This window comes from Bactrocera neohumeralis, chromosome 4 (genome assembly GCF_024586455.1).
Source record: "Bactrocera neohumeralis isolate Rockhampton chromosome 4, APGP_CSIRO_Bneo_wtdbg2-racon-allhic-juicebox.fasta_v2, whole genome shotgun sequence".
In the NCBI taxonomy this organism is placed as follows: Eukaryota; Metazoa; Arthropoda; class Insecta; order Diptera; family Tephritidae; genus Bactrocera; species Bactrocera neohumeralis.
Window position 1 is genome coordinate 30,020,894 of NC_065921.1, and position 17,200 is coordinate 30,038,093.

General features: G+C 36.7%; 1 protein-coding gene across 1 annotated transcript; it reads right to left on the bottom strand.

Annotated features, from left to right (window-relative positions):
- Window positions 1-664: 664 nt before the first annotated feature.
- On the bottom strand, window positions 665-16,624 carry LOC126756388 (FMRFamide-related peptides). Its single transcript, XM_050469430.1, has 2 exons — window positions 16,154-16,624; window positions 665-2,513 (listed from the first exon to the last, which is right to left on the bottom strand). The coding sequence occupies exon 2, from the start codon at window positions 2,484-2,486 to the stop codon at window positions 1,281-1,283; it is 1,206 nt and encodes a 401-aa protein (XP_050325387.1). The 5' UTR covers window positions 2,487-2,513; window positions 16,154-16,624; the 3' UTR covers window positions 665-1,280.
- Window positions 16,625-17,200: the final 576 nt, after the last annotated feature.

Below are 17,200 nucleotides of genomic sequence, written 5' to 3' on the forward strand. Positions count from 1 at the left end.
TTTGAAAAAACACAAAATTCGCGATACTTTTTGAACACACCTCGTATATATATATTTCTACATTAAGAAATAGACCTCAACAGTGCTTCAGGGAAGGGTTATTTTCGAAATAATTATAGAATTGCTATAAGTTTGTAAGCATGAATGTTGCCAAGATTTTCATAGTTCTAAAATAGTTTTGATAGTGTGACATATAGTATGCCTCAGGATATGATAATCTACTCGACGCAAACTTATATTTCATTAACATTGTTTTGTAATGACATTTGTTCTTCAATGATTTTTCCCACATTTAGTCCAAAAAATAAATTTTTTTTGCATATTTCAACAAGTGTGTTATTTTTTTCTTAGATTCCATTTTTATAAAGAAATTTTTCTACGAAAAGATTTTCAGAACACTTTGAGTCTTCAAGCACCTATGAAAAAAATCCAAACGGCACTTTTAATTACAAAGAACTGCCAAAGTTATTCTGGCCGAAAAAAAAAGTTTGATTAAAAATCAAACAAAAAACACTTTTTAAATTTTTATGAATTTATATAAAATCCAATTCAATCATTAAAATCTTATAAAATCACTCAGAAATAACTATGCATTTTAAATTTGTTTTTTTTTCCTTCGTTTTTTCTGCGCAAAAATAAAAGTAATGAAGTTGAGTGCTTGTTTTCTGTTTTTGTTGCTTTTGAAGTCTTCGTTTTATTTTGATTTTCATTGATCATTTCAAAACCATTTAAAATTTTGTATAATTTTTTCATAAGTACATAAGTATGTGAAGCTAAAATAGATTTATATATTCTTTACATAGCTATATCGATTCATATTCTTATCTATATATGTATATGTGTGTGTCTGTATATATTTTTAATTTCCCTATATAATTTTAACAAATTTTCAAAGTATATATATTTATATAGTTTACATTGATATATTTATTCGTATACTGGGTTGCTGCTCACATTTTTTTGTTTAGTCAATGTAAGGAACTCGCTCAGGAAGTGAACTTTTATTCCAGCCCTAGTAAAAGTTCACTTCCAAACATTTCAAATAAGATACACTAAGATTTTACTAGTTTTTGTATACAGCATACACCCTGTATATGCATATTTACATATAATTTATATAATTTTTATATCAAAATTATATTTTACTTTACATGTGTATAGGTTATGTGTGTCTGTGTAAGTTTCCGTAGCCAGTTCATCAATTTTAGCAAAGTATTTATTTACATGAGGTCGTCAAATTTGGTACGAGCTTGAATCCCATTCATATACGTAGAACCAGCTCATTGCACCACATTGAGTTCATTTAGTTCGTAATCAGCGTCTGTGTCCTCATCGATCGCTTCGGCGTCACTTTGAGCGCTCTTCTCATCTTGTGCCGAGGTTTCATGCTCGCCATCCTTACTAAACAACACCTTAATGGCTCTGTCCATGGGATTGCTTTCGCCTATGCCGCCATATTGTTCGGCTTGATGTAGAATTTTTGCGGCTTCTTTGATCACCTCTCTGGGTAGTGGTGGTTTGGTGCTATTTTCATTACCTTGCTGCCCCAAACTCTTGCCGAAACGCATAAAATTCTGATCGGGTTTACTGAAACGCATGAAATTCGGTGTAACTGTTGGTTGTTTTACTGTGGCCGGTGTTCTACCGAAGCGCATGAAATTGTCCGGTCGCCCGAAACGCATAAAATCTTGATTTTCACCACGTTGTTCCTTTGGCGTGCGTCCGAAGCGCATGAAATCATTCTTAGAACTGCGACCGAAACGCATAAAATCATTAGAACTACCGCGTCCGAAACGCATAAAGTCTGAAGGATTTCTACCGAAGCGCATAAAATCACCGGAAGCACGACCGAAGCGTAGGAAGTCATTAGCGCTACGTCCAAAGCGCATAAAGTCATCGGCTGGTCGACCGAAACGCATGAAGTTGTCACCGCGTGAATCGCGTATACCCTCTTGACTGCGTTCAATGCGTCGACCCGCATCGGCGCTCTTATCATAGTTAACCGTATAATCGTGATCGAGACTATTCACTTTGGGCACTTGTTCGAGCGCACGTTTGCCGAAGCGCATAAAGTCGGGTGAACTGCGCCCGAAGCGCATGAAATCTGCATCGCGTCCAAAACGCATGAAATCGGCATTCGCACGTCCGAAGCGCATGAAATTCTCATTAAACGATTTGCGACGACGCTCCTCCTCTTCGTCGGCCTTGGACTTACGAAATTTCAAAATAATCAAATTTTTCGTATAGTCAATATTTAACGATGCGATGGGATAACGAAACTCTACTTCGGTTGGATCGCGTCCAGTTTGTATGAAAGGTAATTTTTGTGAATTCTCAGTTCGTTCGTTGGATTCGCTCTCATTTAAATCGGCATCATCAGTGTCGGATATGGTGTTCAGTTGTTCATTTGGTGATTCTATGATTTCGCTTCGTATTGACGCCTGCAGTTGTAGCATGTACAAGAAGAAGACCAGTAGTGGACCCATATTGGTGATCGCTTGGATTAATGTGACCTGCAATTAGAGAAATTAAAACAAAAAATTAATCATGTAATTTCTTATTAAAATTATCTCGCAATCAATTGGTACTCTCTCTGTTCAGAGATTATACCGTCAGGTTTGATCATCATGTCAGCATGAAAGACGTCATTAAACTTCATTAACAAGAGTCTCAGACACACGCCAATTTTCATGTTGTCTCTTAACATTTGAGCTGTTGCTACTTAACGGTGTATTGATTTTAATGACAACTCATGAATGTCGTTAAATACTCGTGAGACTCTTTGTAATTGCGATAAATCAGTGACAAAAGACCATCAAACGAAGTTGTAAAATCAGCGAAGTCGGATCTCGACACTTAATAAACTTTTCTGAGTACAAATTGGCAATGTCTGTAGTTTTGGTAAACTGATACTCTTCGACAGTAGCATCAGAGCTTGTGAGATTCCAGTTTTTTTACGACAACTGTGATCATTAAACTCTGCAGACTGATTTATAGATATGGCAGATTACCACCGACAGATCTCTAATTGAAAATTAAACTCCAAATGAGTTAACATAATCCGATATTACCGAAACTCGATGCAAAAGTCCTAAGAGTGACACTATTAACAATATAGACCTGGTCTGACGCTTCTGACATTTTATAAACCGAAGTTTGTTTTAACAGAATGAAATGTTCATGCGGAAATAATACAGTTCAATCAAAAATTTGACATGATGATGAGTTTCCGGAGACTGCCGCAGGAAAATCAAACAACAGGGATTGGTGTGCTAAGATTAGACGTGATGAAATGAGCACCGAATGAGGTGAAGCAGTGGATGCACAAAAGAGGTTGTTACCGACGAAAACATAAAAAAAGTCCATAAAATAATTTTGAATGACCGTAAAGTGAAGTTGTTCGCGAAAACAGGTACTCTAAGGATATCAACTGAACGTGAATATTTGGGTATAAGAAAGCACTGTGCAAAGTGGGTAGAGCTCAATTTTGACCAAAAACAATGGCGCGTTGCTGATTCGGAGCAGTGTTTGGAGATGTTCAAGAGTAATAAACCGGAGTTTTTGCATTGATATGTGACAATAAATGTAACATATGATGGAGCTTTCACTCCAACGTCTAATCGATAGTCATCCGTGGGAACTGCACACGAGAAACCCGCTTCAAAGCTTGGAAAACGCAACAGTAAGCTGGCAGGGTTATGACGTCTGTATTTGGGAATGAGCGTGGAATAATTTCCATTGAAAACGATGATAAAAATCCATAAATTGGGTTTCGCATTGTTTCTGCATCCACTGTATTCTCCTGATATGGCCTCCAGCGACTGTTTCCTTTTCTCAGAAAATGGTATCGAAAAGTTTGTATGATCGCTTTAATAAGTGTATCACCCTTGAAATGAATTATGTCGAATAAAATAAAACGGGTTCTTCCAAAAAAATGTGTTTTAATATGGTAGGCTGGAGACTTCTCATAAGCCGGTTGGAAACTTTTTGAATGCGTAAGACGTAGAATTTTTCTAGTATATACTTGTATATGTATGAATATTGCCTATCCATAACATAATTGTATTATTAGATATAAAAAATGTAAAAGTATCATAAACTATTTCAGCTTTTCCAATATTGTTTAAATTTAACCTCAAACATTTATTGTATAAAGATAATTTTCTTTCGTTTCAGTGTTGCAATGTAAATTTCTAAATTTACTGGGTAGCTCTCTGGTGGCATCGATTTATAAATATACATATATAGGTGAGTATATGAACCGTTTCTTTTAGCAAAAAATGCTCTTCTGCTCTCTTTGCTATGTTTGAGCTCGCCTCTGTTTTGTATCAAAGATGTTCCACATTACTTAAAGTTAAGAAAATCATTTCCAAAAATCAAAAAGCAGTTCAGGTGTAACATGATATATGTATGTAAGGCCCGAACATTTGTTGGAAAAAGTAGAATCGATACCACATAAATATGCGACCAGTCTTAAATGAGCTTGCGAAATGCGCATAGGCAATTTTTTAGAGATAATCAAAGTAGTGTAATATGGCTTCCTTGTTCGAATATACCTTATATAAAAAGTAGAAAGGATCTCTCAGTAAAATTATAACCCAAGTATAACTAATTAATAAAGCTCGAGTAAAGCGAACCTTGTTGTTTTGAATTGTTACTGATAAGTCCTTCTTATGACCTTCATCTTGGGATTTCGTTAGACTTTTAGACTTGTGGTTTTCAATGAAGCAATACTTTTTCCGGGTTGGTATTTTTGACAACAGTTACTTGATTTATACCCAGTTTGGTTTGTCATTTTATAATGAACAGATTTACTCCGGAACAACTTTTGCAAATCGTGCAAATTTATTAACAAAATAATGATTTGGTTCGCACAACGTTCAATCGCCCAGCAGCGTTAATAATTCCAGCAACTATGGAACAGCACCATGTTTACTCTATTTTATAACGCGCATTCTAAGAGACCCCATAATGTGCGCAGCAAAGGCGCTATTGCTGCTGTGAAGTCCATCCGCCAACGCGCGTAGCAATTGGAACTTTGCCTATCCCATCATAGTTTGCGGGCTTATAAAATACAATTCGAGCAAGAACTGAAGCCGAACGACCGACCATAAAGCGCATTGCGCATTCGGTGAATGAGCCCAAAACGAGAGGCCATCGATCCCGATTTGGAGTGATGATAATCCACAATCCATTGTTAAGACGCCGTCACATCTTCAAAAAGACACTGTTTGGTGTGCTCTATGGGCAGAGTCAATTATTGATCACTAGTATATTTCTAAAGAAATGAAACCGGCCCAAATGTTACAGTCAATAGGGAATGTTTTACAGCCATGACTAATAACTTTTTTGTGCCTGAAACGGGCGTTGTTGATGGCGACGACCTTTGGTTCTAACAAGACGGCAGTACATGTCATACAACCACCAAAAATCCATTTATTGAAGAAACTTTGTGATGAGCGCATTATCTCAAGTCGTGAATCTATGGCATGGTCTCCAAGGTTCTGTGATTTAACACCGCTGGACTATTTTTGTGGGGTCGCTTGCCTACGCCGATAAGCCCGAGACGATGATGAACAATGGAAGAGAATATTCGTTTGTGTTATTGCTGAAATACGGCCCTAATTGCGGCAAAAAGTGGTCGAAAATTCGGCCTTTCGACTGGAATTTATTCGAGCCAGTCCTGACGGTCGTTTGCCCAGAATCATTTTTTAACCCTTATAAAAAACCCTTTTCTTCTCTAACTAAATTTTCGGCCATAACATTTATATGCATTTATTACTAAAAAACACCCTGTATTTTTTTATAGATTTTACAAGGTTTCCTTCTTGATGTTAGAAAACAAAATTTGAGTTTTGGTTTATAAATGATAGATCCCATACAAACATTCATTTTTTTTTTATGATATCTGGTCTTGCATTTTAGGTGACGATATGCTCTATTCAAGATTTGGGTAAACTTTTTGGTAGTTTTGGCCATAGGTAAATTGGCCATTGGAAAACACAGAATTCGCTGAGTGTTAATCACAAAAAACCTGATTTTGACTTTTAGTCTCGTCTGGAAATCAAGACATGATACACAAACGATTTGAAATAAGTATTTCAAAATTATATTCGAAGCGCATAAAGCGCGAACTTAAAAATAAAATAAAAGAGAAAGTAAACTTATAAACATAACCAAAAATTTTGAAATTTCCTCTTCATAATAATTATGAACTCACAGAATGCATTGAAAGGCGGCTTTTTCCAGGTTTTGACCAAACAATGGCTTCATAGGCTCACACTGGGATTAAATAGATGCTTAAAGTGTATAACGCACGACTCTACATAACTAACGGTATTAAAATTTCCCTAAAGTAGCAAACACTGAATTGCAGTTGCTCATGAGCAACAAGCTTACAGCTGTGTCACGAGTTGTCACATAACTGTGCTGACAACAATGATCAAGTGTTACCGGTACAACTACAATACAATCCCCCCCCTTTCTCCCCGCCAACACTCATTTGACTCTGACTGCCTGAGCAGACATTCACTCGTAGCTTAGAAAGATGTTTGTTGTAAAATATGAGCGAGTTGTGAAATAATAACGGCTCATACAAATATGCCACCAAGTTGTCACAATAAACAAGCAACAATAATAGAAACAAATTGATATGGAAAATGTGAGCTGATACGCGTCTGCGGCAGATTGATGATACGACAACTATGCGAAGCGGAACTTGTGGCATGCATTTTGCCCACACGTGGACGACTATACACACATATTTGAGTTTGTGACATGACGAATGGTACAAAAGTGTTGAGAAAAGTGAAACCACGTCTTGTGTGGCATGCAGGATATGAGACAATGCGACGATGCACCAAGCCACGGCGACAACGGAAAAGCCAGCTTGATAAACTCCCGAAATACCTGTGAAGATTTGCTTAAGTAAGAGTAAGTGTCGCATGTACTGGCTGGCTGGCTGGCTGGCTGGCGCCCACGTGCGACAACTCAACAAAGCTTCCAGCTCATAAATCATAGCAGAGGAATGCTAAAGCACCGGTAGCTTTTAAATAGATAAACAAACGACGTGTGCCCATATGGCAGCACTGCCACATACATATTTATTTACTTCCGTGTGCTTAAGGGAGAACTTGAGTTTAGCTAAGCATGCCTTGAAAAATAAGCTCACAAATACATAAATTTGCATATATTGTATTTGTCTTTTTTTCATATGTAGTAGTGGTTGCAATAAAAATCCAAATTCACGTTGCAATAAGTGGAAATTAACCCACTAAAATGGGTCATAAGTATTAGTTAAGCAAGTGCCGAGTCCCATTTCGACTGTGGTAACATACTCCAGTTACAACAACCTTTTCTAATTAAATACATGTTTGTACTTATATAGAACAGCCTCATACTATTGTAGAGGAACAATTGGAAAGAGGTGGGGACTCTCATCAAAAGTGATGTTCTCGCTCTTTGAAACCGTAATTAAGCCAATAACGTTGAAAAAACCACACCAACTAAGCAGTTGCAGGGTGTACAAAAAGCGAACTTCAGCGGCTGTCTGTGGTGCACTAAAGACAATTCCAACAACGACACTAAATGCCATTCTACAAATTTTGAGTGAAGCAACTTTTGTTATTGCGAAAAAAATGGATAAAAAGGAATTTCGTGTTGATCAAATAGTGCTTCTTTAGGAGAAAAATACAGCTAAAACAAAAACTTGGCTTAAATGACGAGTTTCCGGACGCAGCCCTAGGAAAATCAACCATCAAGGATTAGTACGTTTATTCATTATTTTTTTTTATTGGCGTAGACACCGCTTACGCGGTTATAGCCGAGTTTACAACAGCGCGCCAGTGTCATCTTCTTTTCGCAAGGCGTCGCCAATTGGAGATTTCAACTGTAGCCAGACCCTTTTCCACCTGGTATTTCCAACGAAGTGGAAGTCTTCCTCTATTTGCCCCGGCGGGTACTGCGTCGAATACTCTCAGAGCAGTAGAGTTTTCGTCCATTCGGACAACATGACGTAGCCAGCGTAGCCGCTGTCTCTTAATTCGCTGAACTATGTCAATGTCTACGTATATCTCGTACAGCTCATCGTTCCATCGAATGCGATATTCGCCATTGCCAATGCGCAAAGGACCATAAATCTTTCGCAGAACCTTTCTCTCGAAAACTCGTAACGTCGACTCATCAGATGTTGTCATCGCTCATGCCTCTGCACCATATAGCGGGACAGGGATGATGAATGACTTGTAGCGTTTGATCTTTGTTCATTGAGAAAGGTTTTTTTGTTGGCAAGAGATATCATATGGTGGATTTCGAGGCTGACGTTGTTGTTGGTGTTGATGCTGGTTCCACGACAGACGAAATTATCGACAACTTCGAAGGTATGACTGTCAGCAGTGACGTGGGTGCCTCGTCGCGAGCGCGACGACTGTTTGTTTGATAACAGAAGATATTTCGTCTTGTCCTCGCTCACAATAAGACCAAACGTTTCTCTTACTTATCCAGTCTGGAGATAGCAGAACTAACGGCGCGGTTGTTGAGGCCAATGATATCAATATCATCGTAGTACGCCAGCAACTGTACATTCCGGACACTACCCCAGGAAGATCAACCGTCAAGAATTGGTATGAAAAGTTTTGACGTGATGAAATGACCATCGAAGACGGCGAACGCAGTGGACGCTTCAAAGAGGTTGTTGCCGCCGAAAACGTTAAAAATTCCACAAAATAATTTTGAAGTAACGTTAAATGAAGTTGTTCGAGATAGTAGACACTCTAAAGATGTCGACTGAATGTGTTCATCACATCATTGACGAATATTTGAGTATAAAAAAGCTCTGTTCAAAATGAGCTCACTTTTGACCAAAAACAACGACGAGATGATGATTCGGAGCAGTGTTTGGAGAAATTCAAGCGTAATAAACCTGAGTTTTTACGTCGATATAGTATAACAATGGATGAAACATGGCTCCATCGTTTAGAAAAACGTAACAGTCGGCTGGCAAGGTTATGGCGTCTGCATATTGGGATGCGCATGGAATAATTTCTATTTACTACAAGTACCTTGAAAATGAAGAGTCATCAACAGCGACTATTACATAGCGTTATTGGATCACATTTGAAGGAAAAGAAAGTGCTGTTGCACCAAGTCAATACACCGTGTCACAAGTCACTGAAAATTATGGAAAAATCTATAAACTCGGCTTCGAATTGCTTCCGCATCAACCGTATTCTGCACAACTTCTCGCCAGAAAGAAATGTTCGTCGAATGAAGGAGTGATCGTGCCGATGAGAAGTGATCGCCGAAACCTGGGGCCTATTTTGAAGCAAAAGACAAATCGTACCACAAAAATGGTTTCGAAAAGTGGGAGGGTCGCTATAATCCTTGAACTATGTTGAATAAATAAACGATTTTTGTTTAAAAAAAAATGCTTTTTAGTATGGTAGTTCTGGACTCTTCAATTGACCTGTTATGTATTAGGTGAATCTATTATCTTGAAGCTATTTTCTCTATAAATTTTCTATTGTTAACCTTTATGTTAATTTGCAAAACATAAGACCAACTCTAATGGACTTTATACTCATTGCATGAATATGTCTATAAAACCAAACTATACAAACATATAAGTATATTTCTGAAGCAAAAATGCTACAAACTATTTATACCATTTACTATTGTAATTGATGCTCTTTTTCCCTACTATTTCACTTTCAGATGTAAATAACCATATTATCGTTAAGTCTTCCATTTCCGCCTTCAACACCTATCTATTTTTAACATTGAACGTGATCTGGCTAATTATTAGAGTTAAACACATTTTTTGGGTTAAGAAAGTTTATATACGTATATAGGTCTAAGTACATTAGGGTAAGCCAAAAAAAGAAATTAATATTCAAATTTATGTGTTAAAGTGAATTTAAGGAAAACCCTTAACTTCGGTTGCATCGAACCTAGAATGCCCTTATAAATAAAAAAAGTTTACCTTACAAAATCGTGATTTTGATCATTAACTTTGTATGACAGCTATATGGCATAATTGTCCGATGTAAACAATTTCTTTGAAGGGTCTAGTAATGTGAAGATATCTTGTCATTTTACATTTACTGCCTACAGACTTGTTCTGTAAGCAAATAGCTGCGAAGTCAGCTCTTAGACTGAGGGAATCCTCCCTTTTAGTTGCCAGTAACAAAGAGATATTCTATGATACTTAAAAAGTTCCCGTTCCTTCAGAGTTCAATCTAAATCCGATTCCTAATATTGCCTTTTCTTCCAAAGAAGAGTCGATAACCGAGTAGGAAGTTGTGCCTTCTCTGCAAAACAAAATCGTTTTCTGTCTAGCAGACCACTGAGGTGTGTTCCAAGCGGAGATTACTGTAATTGAATAAAGCCTTCTTGTTCTGACAAGGGTTATGCTCAAAATAAGGAATATATCTATATATACACAGATAGCCAGGCGGCTTTAAGATCACTACAAAATCTTAGGGTTTCGTCTAAGTTAGTGAAAAAATGTCTTGATTTCTTAGTGGATCTACGCTCTATTTCACGATAAACCTATAGGTTCCAGGACATAGTGATATACCAGGGAACTGTTAAACAGGTGACCCACTCTACAATTACACTCCGGAAATAGAAAATTTGTATGACTCTGGCTACTTGGTGATATCTAATTGACAAATATGTAATGAATTTAGCTGAGTATCGATGGAAGCAATCCCTGACTTCCTCAACAAGCAAGTAAACGTAACATGAATGGAATTTGGGCCGCTTATGCCGACTATTAAAGTTTAAAAGGAATGATATAAGAACTCTAGTAGGAGTGCTAACAGGACATGCCAGTAGACTAGGAACGCCTTAAAACGACTATTGTAGAAGGGAGGTAAAAGAGGAGAAGACATGTTTGATAGCCTCCGAGCGATTGTAGAGGTCTATATAGGAAAATAAGCGCAACTTTCGGTCGAGGGTTTCTTGACAACATCTCGGAGGTTGCTCAGAGAAAAGATTTCAAGATAACATGACTAGTGAAATATTTCAGATTGATATTTCAAATATTAAAAATTTGTTCGCGTATATACAGACAGACAGACTTAGCCATCTAAGTCCACTCAGCTGGTGACAAAGTAAATTTCTGTCTCACCCTAATGTACATTTACATTTATATAAGCAAACAGACATTTTTATTGAAATATTGCCTCTATCTTTATATCAGGTCAATATGCACCAAAAATCAGACACATCTTTCAACTCTGCACCGTTGGTCAATAGCTCAGTTGTCTTCACGAACAATTGCAGTTGGTGTGAGAGCGATAACAAATTCCACTTTATTTATTTATTTTTTGTTACATATTTCTTCATCAAGTTTACGTTAAGCCGCCACCTAACGATGTTGCTTCATATGTAAATTTTTCATTTTGTACATAAGTCCCCCACTCTCTGCAGCTGCCCTCTTTTACTTGTATTACCTATGATTTTTAACACGTGCAAGTGAAAATTGTATGAAAATTAAGTGCCTGCTGAACAATTAGAGCGCAAATGATGATTTTTAGTGCGTCTACAAAATACCAAAAAAAACTGTGAATACTTAAATGGACGCCGTAACCCCGAAAAACTGTTATTCTCTCTTTTATTTCCCATTAAAACACCTTTGTGGCTGTGGTTTTTGCGTTTTGCCTGAGGTGTCTAGTGACGTTGAAGAGTTTCACACAATGTTTTGCAAACTGAAACCATGGAAAAGTTCGGTTTAAAATGGCTCCCGCCTGCGTTAGCAATCAACTCGTTAAATTTTCTGCTTGCCCTTGAAGCTTATGGCTTTTTCAAACTAAATTGTGTTATCATGTGCTCATATGTGATTTTATTTAAGCTTGGAAGGAGTTACATTTAAGTAAAGTATTTGTAGATAGTTCCTCAATTTGAGTAGACTGCCATAAACCGACTGCGAAGCCAAACAAACACGTGAAAGTCGCTCAAAATTAAGGTGATTCTCATTTTTTTTTCGATATTCGTTGTTTGGTGGAATAGACGGTCAATAAGGAGTTCTGTTTAGCCATAGTGTGGCGATTGCGTGAGAACATCCGTCGAAAATGGAAGTAATTTTGGAAGAAAAGATTTTACGCGATGATAATACACCATCGCATCGAGCCACGATTATGGCCCAAAACGCGATAAATACCAGCTATCAACCACCATATTCACCAAATTTGGTTCCGTTTCATTTTTTCTTGTTCCCCGATTGAAGAGATAAAAAGAAAATTCAGTAAAGGGGCTGAAGACCATAAATAAATACTTTTTTGTCACAATGTATATTGCCTGTTGAGTAGTGTCTGTTAAAAAAAAACTCTTTTATTTTGCTCTTGCTCTTGATGAGTTTGAAACTGACGACCCAGCGAAGTTCAAACCACGGCTCCTCAATGACTAAACAATATCTCACAAGTAACTCAATTTCTTTGCATTGTTATGTTCTTAACATCAGTAACTATAACCTGAATGAGGAACATGAAATTTTTTACTCTCAGAATGACAAGGTGGATACCCTATAAAATATATAACATATCGCTCATTTTCACTCGACATGAAGTATGATATAACGAACAATTCTGCTTCATTAACTCAAAAATCACGTTTTTTGATTTATGCCGGTCTTGTAGCAAATGATTCTGTATGACGAGTTGAATTGATTTAGCCATGGACATCTGCCTGCCGCTCTCTTTATACGCAAACTCTCAGCTTTTAAGATATTGCTCTAAAAATTTGCACACGTTTTTTCTCTGCAAGAAGCCGCTCATTTGTCGGAACCGCCGATATCGGACTACTGAAAGATATATCTGCAATACAACTGACCGATCAAACTCAAGTCCTTTACTTTTTTATTTGAGAAGATATCTTCATCAAATTCAAGACAGATTATTAAGTAGCCTCAACAGGACTCGAGGGTTGTTTATATCAAAAAACGTCGTTAAAAATAAGTAACAAAACGTTTTATGTGCCAACCGTTGGTTGGTTATGTTTACGGTGAATGAAGCTGAACTGTTTGCATCAGTTGCCATAAGAAATGCAACCGAAGCGACTTTTTCTAGTTTGATCTTAAGATAGTTCGAGAACACTTTTCCATTTATTGTCTCTGAATGCCCTGAAACCTGGATTATTTTTGGCATGATTTTCTTTTCTTAACATGGTATGAACACGTTAAGGCCAGCGCTTTCTATTCCGTTAAAGGTTTAATAAAACCGAGATTTAACCTGTCTTGGTCGCCTTAGAATAAGAAAATCTAGATTATTTATAAAACGAAATCTTCATTACCGTGTTAAAATCCTATAATTTGTATATATAAACTTGTCTAGATAGAGTTTACAATTAAAATGTCGGAGTATTTGAGAAGAGACACATTTTGGTTCCTGCTTAGATTTGAATTTCGATTTATATCCGTATTATAACTCGATGTTTTTTTCAAAATATAGTACACCAAAATACATTTCTAAGTCAGCCGTTTTTTACCTTCTGCTGTAAGCATCAAGTACAACACTATTTTAGTCAGTCGAAAACATATGAAACAGTGTAACCTTATAGAGCACTCTGTTTGTTTTCAAAAATCTGAAAAAAGTATTCACGTCCTTGAAGAGTTACGAAACTATAAACAAACAAAGCTCTCAAATAATTAGAAAAGTAGGTAAAGGTAAAGTTGTCGCTGAGTAATATTACAATTTTTATGAAATTTTTTGAGATATATTTCCTTGTCACATGAATATTGAATTTGATTTCAGACCTTTTGGTCAAACAAGTAATATTTTTAGACAATGGGGAAAAATAAATAATTTAATTTAGATTAGCCATCTCAATTTGTCTGAAGTGACTTTGAGATGACTTACATACATACATATGTACATTCTTGTCAACGACTTAGTTGGACAGAAAAGCAATGCAGTCAGTTCCATCGCTTTTTTCTGTACTGACAACCATAAATTTGAGTTGAAGACGATAACTGAATATGAGAATATCATCATTGCTCTCTGGTTTTCTTTGCCTTTATGGATTTCACTCTGAAATGAAATGCAGTTCGCTCTCCGAGGAGGAAAGACGCAAAGTCTCTCATTATGTCTAAATATCGGTCATCATCTGTTGTAACTTATACTTATCAAGCTGATAAAAGTATTGTAACACAGTTTCAAGCAATACAAAAAGATTCAGTTGAGATATTCGTCGGCACTTTGTAGCAAAAATATTCAATGGGAATGCTCTATTACGATTTTTAGCACTCATAAAGCACATAAGTTTATATATACAAGGTGCCTTCCGAAGTAAACAGGACTTTTTGAATCTAGCGCCCCCTGGTGGCGCCATCTATATGTTGACCGGTGCGTTAGAATCTGCTATCTTCGATCTATCGATGGTCCAATGAGAATTTCATGACACTTCATTGATTGGAAGTGAAGTTATTGCGTTTTAAGTGTCAGTATGGTTGTGTTATCCGTGCGAAAATGAGCTTCGAACAAAGAACCAACATTAAATTTTTTTTTTAAATTGGTAAAACTTTTACTGAAACGTTTCAATTGATGAAACAAGTTTATGGCGATGATTGCCTATCCCGTAGCAGAGTGCACGAGTGGTTTCAACGTTTTCAAAGTGGTCGTGAGGACATAAATGACGATCAACATGTGGGCCAATCAAAATCCGTGATCACTGGAAATTCCATCGAAACTGTGCGTGAATTCATAAAAAATCAGCCGAAATCATTATTGAAATTCATGGAAATGGAATTAAAAATCTCCAAAACATCGATTTATCGAATTTTGACCGAACATTTGGGCTTACGAAAGGTGTGTGCACGGTTTGTTCCGCACAAATTGACTGACGACCAAAAATTGCTCAGAATCCATCCAACGAAGGACGATTATTTGACCAAAAATCACATTTTAACCATTAACCACTCCTCGTATTCACCTGATATGGCACCGTGCGACTTCTTTCTTTTCGGAAAAATGCATTTGCCCATGAAAGGAAAGCGTTATGCAGAGGTAGAGGCCATTCAAAGAGCTTGCACCGATACTGGCTGCCATACCGGCCAACGAGCTAAAACACTCGTTCGACATGCTTTTGGACCGTGCAAAAAGCTGTATTGAAGCAGAAGGAGACTATTTTGAATAAAATAAATTAATTTTGCAGAAAAAACCATTTGTTATGTTTTTTTAACTACTGTTTACTTTGGAACGCACCTTGTATATAATTTTTTTTATTATATTTGAAACGGAAGCATCTCTAAGTGGTTGGGAACTACCCAATCCGGTAACTCAAAAACAAAATTTTTTGAAAATGTTTGAATATTTTTTTGTAATACTATATGAAACGGAAACATTTCTGAGTGATTGAGAACAACTTCCTCATAACTTAAAACACACAGATTTTCGAAAATTCGTTATACAAATTCAAAATTTTTAATATTTTTTTGAAATACCATTTGGAACGGAAAGGTCTCTAAGAGATTGAGAACCATTTGGCGGCAACTTAAAAACTGAAAATTTTGGCAGTTAAAATTTTGAATATTTTTTGAAATAATATTTGAAAATCAAACATCTCTGAGTGATTGAGAACACCTGACGACAACTTAGAAATCCAAATTTTTGAAAATTTGCTTGCAAAATACAAAATTTTGAATTTTATTTAGAAAAATATTTGAAAATTAAAATTTTTAATATTTGTTTTGAAATACTATTTGAAACGGAAACTTAAGAATCCAAATTTTTGAAAATTAACATTACAAAATACAGAATTTTGAATATTTTTTGAAGTACTATTTGAAATTGAAACGTCTCTGAGAGATTGAGAACAACTAGCCACCAACTCAAAACAGATATGATTTCAAAAATTTAAATTTAAAAGATTTTTTTTAAATAATGTTAAAAAAACTTCCTTGAGTGATTGAGAGGAACTTGCATAAATTCAAAGACACAAATTTTTGAAAGTTGAAATTTTGAATATTTTTTTGAAGTAATATTTGAAACGGAAACACCTCTGAGTAATGAATAAAAACTTGCTGATAACTTAAAAATAAAATTTTTGAATATGTAAATTTTTAATATTTTTTGGGATAATATTTGAAAATCAAACATCTCTGAGTGTTCAAGAACAACTTGTCAATAACTCAAAAGCACAACATTTTGAAAATAACCTTTTAAATTTCCACTTCGATCCCAATCTTTACGCCAAACTTCCAGTATAAGTGATGAGTTTTTGTTTGTCTATCAAATTCACGTGTCAACCGTTTAAAATTACACACAACTTTTGGAGGTTAAAAATAAACGTTGAAACTTTAAAAACCGAGGTTGCGGTAAATTTCACACGCGGCACTAACTCATTCAATCATTTTCGTCCGACAAGTATTGAAAGTTCGAAACAAAGCTATGCACTTTTGCTTCACCGGTCAAAACAACAACACCGTCGGATTTCCGTTTCCGCTTTTTTGTGACGCGGTAGAGAAATTCGCGCTATCCGTTTGACCACTGTCACTACCTGCGCCAACTGGGACCGATTATGATTGATGCCACGGCGTACAGTTATGTGGCTTTAAAGTGGCTGCTTTGGCTGGCCCGTAAGTCCGTTTCACCGTTATGTGCTAGGCACTTGTTGGCCGTGGAATAAGTTCGAGACTTCTGTGGCTTGTGTTGGATGCGCATCCTGTTTTATATGTGCGGCAGCCACAAAGGCAGCAGCCTAACACCAACACAGGCGTAGTGGTAAACTTTCGCGCTCACACGCACACTCACATCACGAAGCGCAAGCATATATTTGCCTATGCCACATCCTTTTTGCTTAGGCGCAACACATAATGTTTACAATGTTTGTCAACAGGCGACAAGCCACAACAACAACAACAACAACAACAGACGACATCTTCTTCTGCAACAACTTGTTTGCGTCCTTATGCTTTCCTTCGTGTGTTTGGTTCGGCTATTGCTCGCCAGTTCGCCATCTGCGTTTGTATTGGTACTCGCTATCGTTTACCGGAAACACAAAGTGCAAATGTTTCAGCAACATTTCAATGTTGCTTGACATTGAGCGACTTTCGCAACCTCGTAGAAACCTCTAGTTTCATGTTCAAAGGACATGGTCAATGTTTCACCGGCAAAAAGCGTTATGATATTCAAATGTGTGTGTGTGTGTGTTATGTAATATCCACCTTTATGTGGGTGTCTTCAAAATAGTTGACCAAAAATAA

Excerpts from the sequence above, each read along its gene's own strand:
- LOC126756388 (XM_050469430.1), bottom strand. The coding sequence starts at position 2,486 with ATGGGTCCACTACTGGTCTTCTTCTTGTACATGCTACAACTGCAGGCG.